General features: G+C 42.8%; 1 protein-coding gene across 1 annotated transcript in view; it reads right to left on the bottom strand.

Moving 5' to 3' along the window:
* Positions 1 to 1,440: 1,440 nt before the first annotated feature.
* LOC138027877 (splicing factor 3B subunit 2-like) overlaps positions 1,441 to 12,500 on the bottom strand; it is a 33,552-nt gene continuing 22,492 nt past the window's right edge. Inside the window, exons 17-24 of the mRNA XM_068875496.1 lie at positions 8,885 to 9,082; positions 8,115 to 8,303; positions 6,520 to 6,572; positions 5,220 to 5,424; positions 4,041 to 4,064; positions 3,697 to 3,779; positions 3,287 to 3,374; positions 1,441 to 1,745 (exon numbers count right to left, since the gene is read on the bottom strand). Of these exons, the coding sequence (XP_068731597.1) occupies positions 1,683 to 1,745; positions 3,287 to 3,374; positions 3,697 to 3,779; positions 4,041 to 4,064; positions 5,220 to 5,424; positions 6,520 to 6,572; positions 8,115 to 8,303; positions 8,885 to 9,082 (903 nt within the window). The 3' untranslated portion in view covers positions 1,441 to 1,682. The remainder of the gene's footprint in view (positions 1,746 to 3,286; positions 3,375 to 3,696; positions 3,780 to 4,040; positions 4,065 to 5,219; positions 5,425 to 6,519; positions 6,573 to 8,114; positions 8,304 to 8,884; positions 9,083 to 12,500) is intronic.

Genomic DNA, 12,500 nt, shown 5'->3' on the forward strand with positions numbered 1-12,500 from the left:
CTCCCAGGACTAAGAGATTCTTTGTGTATTTGCATGATAATGTAGCATTCATATTTAAATGATATGGAAAAACCTGGAAGAAAACGTTTTATTCCCAAGGGGTTTGAATTGGGTACAACATTGAGTTAGCCGATTAGGTCTATGGTGCGGTTTTTCTGTGAACAAAGAATTTCGAGATGACAGAAAAAGCCGAATCCTTCATGTTATCAGGCGCAATCAACAGTACAGGAAACTTAATTTAAACTCGAATATTGAAGTCAAAGATGCTAATATCTCCGAGTAAAATGGCTTTAAGAAATTCTAGTTTTCCAGCAGCAGCTACTCAAATATTATTTTGTCACTAAACGATACTAACTAACTTCCGAGTTGGATTTTCGAGTAAAGTTGTACAGTTGATTTTTTCGAGATGGTTACTAGTAATGCAGCTGTAAAGAATCGGCTAGTTTTGTTCGTAAACTCTTTCGTAGATTTCCAGTGCAATGCAGTCAACAAGAGAATTCCTGTAGGGGTGGGTTTTATTCTGCGACATCATTATGTAAAACATAGATGACGTAAGAGGCAAAACTTTGAATCTTACATGACGTCATTTCATGCTCCTCATTTCAAAGATGGCGAGTACCTACAAAAACAATGGTTTCCTGGGGGTTCTCAGTCTCGCGGGCTCAGAAAACCTGTTTGTGGTCATCGTTATAAGGCTTTCCTAAAATTTAGGGGTGAACAGGACTGAAATCAGAGACGGTGTGACTTCGGTTTTTTTTCAACTGAGCTTCTTAGCAATATCTCAGGTTGTCTCATTAACTGTGATTATGTTTCGCTAAGAAAATCGAAGCAAACAAAAGATATTTATCCCAACAAAATGACAAGTTTGGTTCGCGAGAGGCACCCAGCTATTGGCAAAATGGCCTCTCCGAATAGGGTTCGAAAGAGTTGTTATGAGCAAGTAAGAAGAAAGCTGTCCGAACCCGTTCGACCACCTGGTAAGCAAAGAGTTTCGGTGTTGCCGGGGTAAAACGAGTGGCAGGAGAAAAAACGAAGAAAGAGAGTTTCACTATTCGGTTGAACTTTTGGATGAGCTTTTCCCATGACCACGAGGCAAGAGTTTCGTCGCCCCTCCCGTTGAAGTCATTAGATACAGAAAGTATTTCGTTTACGTGAAAGGGAAAACTCAAAACGGTGGGATGCTGCTTGTCATAAAAGCATGAAATTGTTATTTTACTCGTCTCTCTCTTTTGAAAAGTCACTTGATACCTGCTGATAACACGCAAGAAATAAGCTCATATACGAGTTTCTTCCAATTTTATCCAACGTTTGCCGTAATCTCTCTAAAATAACTACATGTTAAGCAGACTATAGCATTAAGTCGAAACGAGAGACAAAATGTCTCTTCATAACCAAATCAGAAGCGCCCATCTGGGAAATAAAAGACAATGACTATGTCGGTTTTGGAGGGTTCCGTATCCATGCTGAAAGCTTTACTTAGATAATTTCCAAGACAAAATTGTATTTTACATTTTAGTGTAGCAAACTTTACAAGAACTTAATTATAAGAACCGCAAACGTCTCGCAAAAATGAAAAACCACAAGCTCCAATACTTAGGAAGCCGGATCCCTCTTAAAAAGTGTTGTAGCACATATTTACAAGTAAATAAAATGACGCCGTTTCGAAAATAGGAACGCCTCCATCAGAACTTGAATTCTTTGTACTTCTTGGCCGACTTGCCGCTGTCTGTGGCCTTCTTTCTTTTCTGAGGATAGAAAATAATTTTTCTCTTTGTGAAATAACAAACATTAGGGCCCGAGCAAGTGGATGCAACATTTCCCAAAATTGTTGGATGGTGTTAGCAGTGGTGCGCAATCGACTCCTATTATGGGAAAGAATACGACCTCTGAAAATTTGGAAGACCATAGACAGCAATGACCAGAACCAAGGTTGCTGACCAGCGGTTTTCGTTAAAACGGTGGTTTGCTAGGGGTTCTCAGTCTCGCGGGCTCAGAAAACCTGGTTGTGGTCATTGTTATTTAAGGTTTTTCTGCAAATTTGTAAACTTGTAAAATTTGGCTTCCATCCTGTTTTCAACATGTTAATGCCTCGCTGTCTCCATGAAGACCATCTATATTGCGCGTGGGCCGCCCCAACAATGTTGGAAGAGCTGTGCAAACGGATCCGACATTGTTGCGCCACGCAACAAAAGAAATGTTCGGAGCTGTTGGCTCAAAACGTTTGACCAACAACAAGCAACAGGGTGTGCAAACGGAAGCAACATGTGGCGGCCAACAATGTTGCGCCCGTTTGACACAATGTTGAGAGTTATTGGCCAACAATGTTGCGCCCGTTTGACACAATGTTGGGAGTTATTGGCTAACAATGTTGCGCCCGTTTGACACAATGTTGGGAGTTATTGGCCAACAATGTTGCGCCCGTTTGACACAATGTTGGGAGTTGTCGGCCAACAATGTTGCGCCCGTTTGACACAATGTTGGGAGTTATTCGCCAACAACGTTGTGTCCGTTTGCACAGGACTTAACGCTCGAAACGTCAGCTTGCAAATCTATCTTAGTGTGGTTAATTAACCTTCATCTTCTAGTTTGATAAAATCAAAGCCGTTTTCGTTGTCTTTCCTGCCTGTGTTGCTTAAAGGGGCTGTGTCACGTTATTTTTGGGTGTTCAAGGGAAATGTTTAGTTTATCCCGAGTTTAAAAATCGAAATTGCTAATGCAGAATCCCTTTACTTATAAATTATCGCTACATCACAAACAAAATGATTTTAAGGAAAAAAACCTTTATCCAGGCGATTTACCATAAACTTTAAAAACGTCGGGCCGACTTTTTTCAAGATTACCCAAATGCAATTCGTTTTAATCTTGCCCATCCACGCCTCTCTTTCTTTTATGTTTTTAGCTGCGGCAATGTTTCATTCTACTTTTTTGGGCATTTTGGGTGTAATGAGATGACATAATTTTGCGTGGCATAGCCTCTTTAAATTGAGACCTTAAGACTACAACGGCGTCGTCAACCAGCACGCGACAACAAAACAATGGAACCGGCTGTTCATGTCTTTATTTTGCATCGACTCTCACCTGGTTTCAGGGGCGGAGCCAGGATTTTTGTAGGGAGCGGGTGCACCACAAAGGAATGGCGTAGCTGACTGGTGACGTTTTTTTTTTTTTGCAAATTCCAGTTGTATTAGAAAGCCGCATGTCATCTCAGGGAAGGGAGGGGGGGGGGGGCGTACCCCCTGCACCCTACCCCTAGATCCGCCCCTGGGTTGAGAAAGAAATAACTCACCTTCTGCTTGGCCGCGTGTTCCGCAACCATGTCACTGAGGTCTTCTTTCTGTAACTGGCTCTCTCTTTCCTTCAATTGCTGTTCGTACCTGTAATTCACGAGAAATTGAGCCTTAGCAATTCCACATTAAGCGCGAAGACGCTGTCAACTTAATCGGATTTGTTTTGTTTTGTACGGATGTCATTTTGATCTAAACATACCTCTCATAAACTACTGGCCGTACTGTAGAATAAGGCCCGCTAAATTAGTCAATCATTGTGCACGTGTGATCTCAAAGATATAACAAAGAGACGGAGAGAGAGAGAAATTTCAACTCTAAGCAACTACACCCAAGTCTAGTGCCCTAGCCACTGTGCATGACAAAAAAAGACCACAGCAATAATACCTTTTGACGTAGCATATCTACTAACCTGGCCTGCATGGCGGCTGGATCCAGCTCCAACTCACTTGGGTCCAGAGCTACTTCAACTCCTTCGGTCAAAGGAGCACCCGCCTGGTAACGAAAAAAGACACAGAAACGAGAGATGGCCGTTAATGATCCAATCTTTGTTAAAGTTGGCATAAAAAAAAATAAACGATGAAACTTTATGCTTCGCAACATAAAGTAAAGACAGAAATAAACTTCTTAACTAAGCCAGTATAGTAGATAAGGGAACGAGATGATTCACTAAAAAAAGGCGCAAAATGATCATATCTCTTCAAAAACTAGGGCGTCTTTTTACTTCCGTATGACACAAAAAAATTTGAAAGTTACCTTTCTTGGTAGGCCGGCTGCCGCCTGAGAAGACAAGAAAATAGGAAAGTAAACGAGTTAGATCTCAGAAGAAGGATTAGCTTCATTTACAGTTCTTTTCAGTGGAAGGGAGAGTTAATTTTCCTGACCATCCGTGCGCTGTTCGTTGAGAAAAGCAGTAATGATCAATAGTATTTACGAATGAGTGTTATTATTAAGTTTTCTAGCTTTCTGATTGGTTCTCTCGATCTCGGTTATTAGCTCATATACCGTATGACCTTATATGGAAACTGATTGCGTCAAGTGTTGCCAAGCTGGAAAGTGATTGGCTTTAAGGTGGCTCAAACCAGTTTCAACGCTTCCAAGTGACGCTCTTTTTACGTTGTATCATGTATTAGCAATATCGTGGTAGCAAATGAAACACGAATTATTGCTGAACAAAATACGGTCATTATTGTGACGTAATATGTCACGGTGGCAATGGTTGCTTATATCTCAAAAACGAACTCGGTGACCCCCACTTTTTTATTTCTGAAAAATAATCAGAAGGGCGAGACGAAACTTTCTGCAAAGTCTAAAAGTCTGTCTAGCGGATTCAGAGCCACCTTAATACTGAGATTTTTTAAGGTGGCTCTGAATCCGCAAGACAGAATTTTTTTAAACTTTACCGAAAGTTTCATTGTGGCCTTCTAATCACTTTCCAGCAATTAAAACTTATCTTGCAATCCTCGGTTTGATTTGCTAATGCGACGGATAAATTCGGATCACGCCATTTCAATGAGCACTTGCTGTCCATCCCAGAATATCATAAATTCTTGAACAAAGGTCTTTGCCCCTCGTCTAATAATTTGGTTTAGTTTGTGGTGGACACCAAAACTGACAACTTGCTTCTACACTGAGTCTAAGCGACAACTGTAACTACATCACTTTTTCAAGTACCCCTAACCTCGAAGAGATTTTGCCATTTTCACTTCGAAATTCCGATTATAGAGCGCCCTAAAATTTAACAAACAACATACCAGAAGTCGTTTGTTCCATGGATGAGCAAGTTTGAGGTACTTTATGCAAAGTTCCTGTTTTGTGGTGCTAAATTTAAAATTTGACTTTTGCGGAATAAAAAAATTTGAAATTAGGAGCACTTTAAACCCTTTCTGATATGGTAACGCTAGCTATTCAAGCAAAGACGCCAATAAGCCTTACCGATGTAATATCGTACACATGCGCAGATCCCATCATAGCAGCGCCTACGCTGACTCTCTTCTCGGGTAACACAGTGTACAATGTCTGCTGCTCCGCTCCAGTTTCCATTGCTTCCTCGATATTCTTCCTCTTTCGCAATTCAATCATGTCTGGGGTTTCCATGCCGGCTGGAATGGATGTCAAACCGCTTGGAGTGATTAAGCCACTGAATCGAACGCAAACAAAGAAAGGAAAGGAACATGAAAAACTTAACAAGTCTAACGTGGTTCCGTGTTGCCTGTACTCTTATTGACAACGATATTCGTCATCACAGTGGTCAGAATTTGTGGATCCACGAGGCGCAACCGACACACTGATTGAGCCATTGAGACAACAGCAAATTAGCCCATCACATTGCGAGATTACAAGCAATCGTGGTAAGACAAACTTTCATACTACCGAAATCACTAAACTGTTTGGCACCCCGAAAAAATTGATCGATCGCATTTGAATTTCGACTTGCTCACGTGACCATTTGGAGCGCCCTGTGTGACGTGTCATTGTTGATGTAAGCGAGGCCGTGGGAAAATAAAGAAAGAGACCGCGGCATAAAATGAATGTGTACGAAGAACTTTCCACCGTTTGGAAATGATATGTGGTCAATGATGGTTGAACGGAACCAAAGTAAACAACCGTGGAAAGCTTGCCTTGATCAAAACGGAAACAAAAAATATACACGAATTGGAATACAACGAGGAACAAAATGTGGGTTAAAGCTTCGTCCACATCAAAGGGGAAAGTCCGACATGTTTTTTTTTTAGAAAATTTGTCTCATTATAACCAGTTAGAGTTTTTTAGTTTCATACCGACGCATACAATTCGATTACAAGAGAATGCTGATACACTGTAAGTTCCAGACTTGAAATTCCCTCTCGGAGATTTTTGAGCCAAAAATTGGTTATGATAGAATATAGTATTAAATGGTACAAACACATTTGAGTTGCGGAGAACGAAATCTTCGACCATGTTTGAAATAATTCCAATAGACCCATTTCAGTAATTCCCAATCTGGAGGACAAAACAATGCTTGTTCTGTCCCCGGAGAGAAACAAACCTTTCAAATGCAAATCAATCTTATTGTTTTGTCCTCCAGATTGGGAATTAACTGAAAGGGGTCTATATATGTTTTGCAATTATAGAGGGGCTTGATAGCCCTTCATGTAAGTAAACACTAAGCGTCACAACAGAAATAACTTTTTAAGCCAACTTTTGCAACAAAGGGGAATTATTTGTTGGTCTTAGCTGACTCCTTAATACTCACGTGTCTGCTGGTGTGATGAGGCCCGTCTGATCTTCCTCTTCTTCTGATTCTTCCTGTGTATGAAATAATGTGAAAGCCATTAGTAAGGAGTTCACTTAAACTCGAACTTCCCGCTAAATACACGGAGCTGTATTCAACTCACATAATGGGAAAGGTTACGTTTATACAAACGTTGGCCGTGTAGCACTTATATCTTAAACAGAATTAACTGAATAGAGGGTAATGTGAAGTGCTAGATTTCTATCTCATATGAACCATGTGAGCGTTAGCCCAACTGATGGAAATGGGCCCACACAAGGACAGAGAAAAACTCTGACCAGGGTGGGAATTGAAATCTAGCACTTCACATTACCCTCTATTCAGTTAACTCACATAATGGGACACCGACATAGTAACTGCCTCACTTCGCAGGTAATTTTTAAGTATCAATAATAAAATTCAATGAAAAAAAAATGGGTTCCACGAGATCCTCCTGAACAGTTAAAGCATATAACTGGAGCTATATACAGATGTCCTTATTTCCACAATGCGACGTGTTTTTTTTTTCCCTCGTACTTGATGTTCACCACTTGTGAGAAGCGCAGAGGCATTTGACAGTGATAAGGTTGTATTGTTTTTAAGTCTAAAGCCGTGTTCACATTAGCTCTCCATTGCGATCGAATTATAATCGAATTAAATATGAAATGGGTTCACATCAACTTATTACAGTCCCTGATTATAACTGGATTATATTTACTTCAAACAACCTTAAGGGGGTTGTTTGAAGTAATTACAGTGCGTAATTGAACAGAATGGCGAAAACGTGGTGGTATGAGCAGACGAAACTTCTAATCGTTTTATGGAGCGAAGATTTGGATTTGTCATCTTCTATTCTCAGAAGTAATCCTTGGTTCTCTCCTCGCCTCAAGCATAGTGATGATGATCGTGGCAGCCACGCGATACGGCGCCATTTTGTCTCACACTGCGATGTTACCCTATTGTATTTGAATTTTCGCAGATGTGAACAGAACCATAATTAAATAAAATCGAATGGAGTATGATGGCCTGAATTATACCTCTGTTGATCATAATTAACGTTGAATGTGAACACGGCTTTAGTCAACGTTTCCGTTGTTTCATGTTTTGTTTTCGGTTTGGGTAGGGAACCAATCCTATTGTACATTACGAGAGCTGCAACATTGCCCGTATCTGTTCATCAGTTTGCCAATTGTCGCCGCGAATTTTGATTAAAGATCGGAAAAAAAAGACAAAAACGTTAATTAATTCCGGAATAGGGTCAATCGAACGCACCCTAAAATTCCAGGGAAACAAAATGAACTGTTTCCCTTGGGACCACTCATTAAGTGATTTGTTATATAACATAAAAAGAAAAACGTGCAACAGCAACAGCAACGGCGGTCGTTGGTCAACATTCGCGGGTAACAGTGCACTGTTCTCTGACGTCATAGAATTTGCACTGTTGCCCGCTCAGAGGGTTTTGGCGGGAAACAGTTTATATTGTTTGATGTCATGTGACCTCGAAGTAACCATTGAGAGCGCACGCTGCTGGGGGAAAAAATTCAGCTATTTAACATTTCTTGTCCAAGCCGCCATACCTCTGATTCCGACTCCTCCTCTGATTCAGATTCGAGCTCACCCCACGGCTGACTCTCGATTTGTTCATCTTCTTCCAGCACTGGAGCCTCTTGCAGCTGAATGCCGAATACATCACCATACAGGGGCTTACCCTGCTCATCCACAGGGGGCTTTCCCCACCCACCTGCATGGTAACCGAAGGAGGCACCCTGCAAAGACCCATACATGTACTATTCAAATAAGGACCACCCATACGCAGATTTAGAATCACGTTTGAGTGGAACGGCAAATGCTAACGACAGGCTAGTACTTGTCACAAAAGCGCTAAAAATTCCGTTATTCTAACCCCTCTCTCGTTTGGGATGTCTGTAGCTTGGGGGGGGGGGGGGGGGAGTGGTCAGGAGGATGATAACGTTATCAGATATATTCACGGTAATAATTGATGGGAAAGGAAAATAAAAAAAAAATCCACAGAAAAACCTGTCGGGCAGAGTAGAGAACCAACACGCTGCCTGAAGATCCGGGGTGTTAACCCGGCCGGGGTTCGACCCTGCGCCCTCCCGCATGACAGCCCGATGCTCAACCAACTGAGCCACCGGTGCGCGGTGTGCGGTGCGGGACGATATATGTATCTGGACAATTTAAGTTATCATTGTCTTTTTTAAACATTTCTTTGAACGCTACCTACATATGACACAGAGTTCAGAAATCAAACCAAGGACACGCTGGTGAAAGACGATTATTCTCACTACTTAAGAGTTTTACCAAACTGAACAAATAATCCTCTTACCTCAGGAATGGGTGCATTCAGTCCTGGTATCTTGAGATTGGGGTACGAGGGTGGAGGCCCATACCTCTGCATGGCTATAAGCCACGGGGGTGGTACCAGTAGACTGTTAGGACCAATTGGCATGCCAAGGGCTGTCCGTAACTCGTCTGATAGGTCACCTGGCTTTTTCTCTTTCAGTCTTGTTTCAAATTCCTTTCCCTGTTCAACAAAGTGTTTTGTAACTAGACTTAACTGATTAGAGTGTAATGTGAAGTGCTAGTTTTCTACTAATGGAAATGGCCCGCACAAGGACAGAGAAAAACTCTGACCACTAACCAGGGTGGGAATTGAACCCACGATCTTCGGGTTATATCACCGCTGCTCTACAAGGTCAGACGGATGCAGACCGTGGGAACTGAAGATGTTTAAGTCGCGACAATGAACATGTCTGTTTCCAAAGCTGCTGTTCGACTTTGTTTTCAAAACGAGTCTCAGTAGGGAACCATTCAAATGATAACGAAGCAGATCAAGGATATTTCCATTTGATAGATTTCACACGAAGACTCGCTTTGAAATGGATTCAAACCAGACATGCGCAGTAATGCAAGTAATCAGATCGCCGCCGCTTTTAATAAGCGTCACGAGGTGTCCCCTCGCTCTTTCCCTTATCTTCAATCTCGCTCATATCTGGCTTTAGTATAATTTTCAGCGGTGAAAATAAGAATTTAGTGATATATTCACCGCGCTACCCGGTGAATATAACATTTTGGAGGCGCGGCTGCTAAGAGAATTACGCACTTTTCGTGCCTTTTCATCTTGTTTTAGCCCGTTGTTTTGCACTTTCTTGATATTCAGCGCTGAAAATTACACTAAAACAATTATTCGCCTCAGGCTCAGTAAATATTGGGGAATATTTACTTCGACTACATCTCAGTAAATATTCAGCAATATTCACTTCGCCGAATTGTTAAATACAAAAAAAATCACGCCACAAAGCGTCGCCTAAACTACGTTCTCAAGTAGAGATAAACAACTGGATTCACCGTAACCCAAAAGTAACGCCAACCCTTTATTTACCTTGTTGGTGGAAGTAGGTAAGCAAATTAATCATAATGACATTTCGTGTTAAGTTGGAAACAAAATGACCTTTTCCCAACGACAAAAGGGAAGAACTCTCAACAGAAGGGAAGAACGCTCAACGTGCGTGAGCGCCTAACTGGCAGCACATGCTTTCTTTAGCTCCGCACCAAACTCGCAGTTTCGACGCATTTCTACACCTAAAATCTGATTCTGTTTTCCTGCAATGGGTGCTGTCTATACAAGATCTTTTTTGAAGAAATTGTTTTCCTCGCCTAACTGCAAGATCAAACTTTCTTCTGTTCTTTGGTGCCGCTTGACTACTCTCGGCATAACCCGTGTCAAGCCGACACGGCGCGGCTCTCGCGGAGGTCTAAAGAAAGATCGAAGAAATCTGTCGCTGTGCCATGGAACTGATCATCTACAGCCTTGTCTTGGGGACTTTTCTGCTGGGAACCCTATTCCTTTTGATGCGAATTGCGGCCAAGAGGAAGGAAATTTGCATATTCCTTCTGCAACGACATTAAATATTCAAATTGACACCTTCGTCGATGGCAGTCTAAACAGTCGTCCCATCCCAGTGATCCAGTCCCGTAGTCACTCGCGGGTCCAATCGAATAATCCCGCGCGTTTTAAAACAGCGCGCACACGTGTCATCTCAAGGGTTCCAGCGGAGAAAGAATCATCTACTCCAACGGATGTCCAAGAGCATGGTGTAAGTCTTCTACTTGCGAACACCATGTCTATTGCACCAAAGATCGATGAAGTGCGATCTGTTATCCTGGACTGGAGCCCAGACTTAGCGTTTTTCACCGAAACCTGGCTAAGGGACACCATCAGTGATAATCTCATTAATATTCCTGGATATCACTTTACTTCAAGAAATCGGTCTACGGACATTCACGGCGGTGTGGGATTATACATTAAGAATTGTATCAAGTACAAGAGTCTCCATCACCTAAACAACCCGAACTTTGAGACTCTGTGGACGTGGCTCAGGCCTTCACGCTTAACGCGTGGTATCCCGTGTTTGATTGCTGGCACAATATATCATCCTGAGCAAACGGTGAACGATCAAGCGATGCTAAATCATCTAGCCTCGACCCTCACCACAATCGAGGGAGAATTTCCAGGCTGTGGCCTTCTGCTTTGCGGTGACTTCAATCGTCTTAACATCAAACGCATCACAACCCAGTTCCGACTAAAACAGCTGGTGAACAAACCAACACGTGGCGAGCGGATCTTGGATCTGGTCTTAACCAACCTCCCCCATCTGTATGACAAGAATTCGGTACAGACATTGCCGCCTTTCGGACTCTCCGACCACAATGTTGTCATCTTGCGCCCTAAAACGAGACCTGTGAGAGAGAGCTCCTCGAGAAAACAGATATTGCGCCGTGACACACGGGCAAGCAGGAAACTTGAGCTTGGTCGCTATTTTTGCGGAATCGACTGGTCGCTTGTAGAGTGCACGCAGAGTTGCGCGGCCAAACTCCAACTATTTACGGAAGTTGTTAAGACTGGGTTGGACACTATCATGCCCATTAAGAAATCTAAGATCCACACAAGGGACGCCCCTTGGGTTTCTCCTGAGTTTAAGGAACTAGTTAAGCTGCGACAAAAGGCGTTCAACGTTGGAGATGTCAATCTTTTCCATTACTATCGAAACGCTGTGAACCGCGAACATAAGACACTCCGAGGCAGATATTATGCTTCAAAAGTTAGCCAGCTAAAGTATTCCAAACCAAGCCAATGGTGGAACTCTGTCAAGCGCATTGCGGGAATGACCCCTGCGTCAGGTTCCGATTCTATTATTTCCAGCTTACAGGTTGAAGGCACTGACGGCCTCTCTGAACAAAACATCGCAAATATGATCAATGTCGCATTTGTCGAGCCTCTGGAGTCATTTCAGAGGTTGGAGTCTGTTCCAACCCCTGAGGAGGGATCCACACCGTTGATTATACCCGAGTCTACAATTTTGTCAGCACTGGAAAAGTTGAACCCCCGTAAGGCGGCTGGGCCGGATGAGATACCCAATTGGCTCCTGAAAGCGTATGCTGATATCCTTGCATACCCCGTCTCCATGATCATTAATTGCAGTTTTGCCGAGAATAGACTCCCGCTAGCGTGGAAGATGGCTGATGTTGTCCCAATACCAAAGGTGAAACCTGTTGAGGATATCAGTAAACATCTTCGCCCCATTTCCCTGACCCCGGCGCTGTCTAAAGTCGCTGATGACTTTGTGGTTGGTCTTTATGTGGGCCCTGCCGTGATGGAGGTGATCGACCCCGACCAGTACGGAGGAATCCCAAAATCGTCTACCCTCCACGCCCTAACATCCATGGTGCACAATTGGTCCAAAGCAACTGACGGTAACGGAGCTGCCGTGAGAATTGTCCTCTTCGATTATAGGAAGGCGTTCGACTTTATCGACCACACCCTGTTGGTACGTAAGGTATTCGATCTATCGATTCCAAGGAGTGTCGCCTGCTGGGTTGCTGACTTTCTTATAGACCGACAACAACGTGTCAAGCTGTCAAAGGACTGTTTCTCGGAATGG

The sequence above is a fragment of the Montipora capricornis genome, chromosome 12 (assembly GCF_036669925.1).
Source record: "Montipora capricornis isolate CH-2021 chromosome 12, ASM3666992v2, whole genome shotgun sequence".
In the NCBI taxonomy this organism is placed as follows: domain Eukaryota; kingdom Metazoa; phylum Cnidaria; class Anthozoa; order Scleractinia; family Acroporidae; genus Montipora; species Montipora capricornis.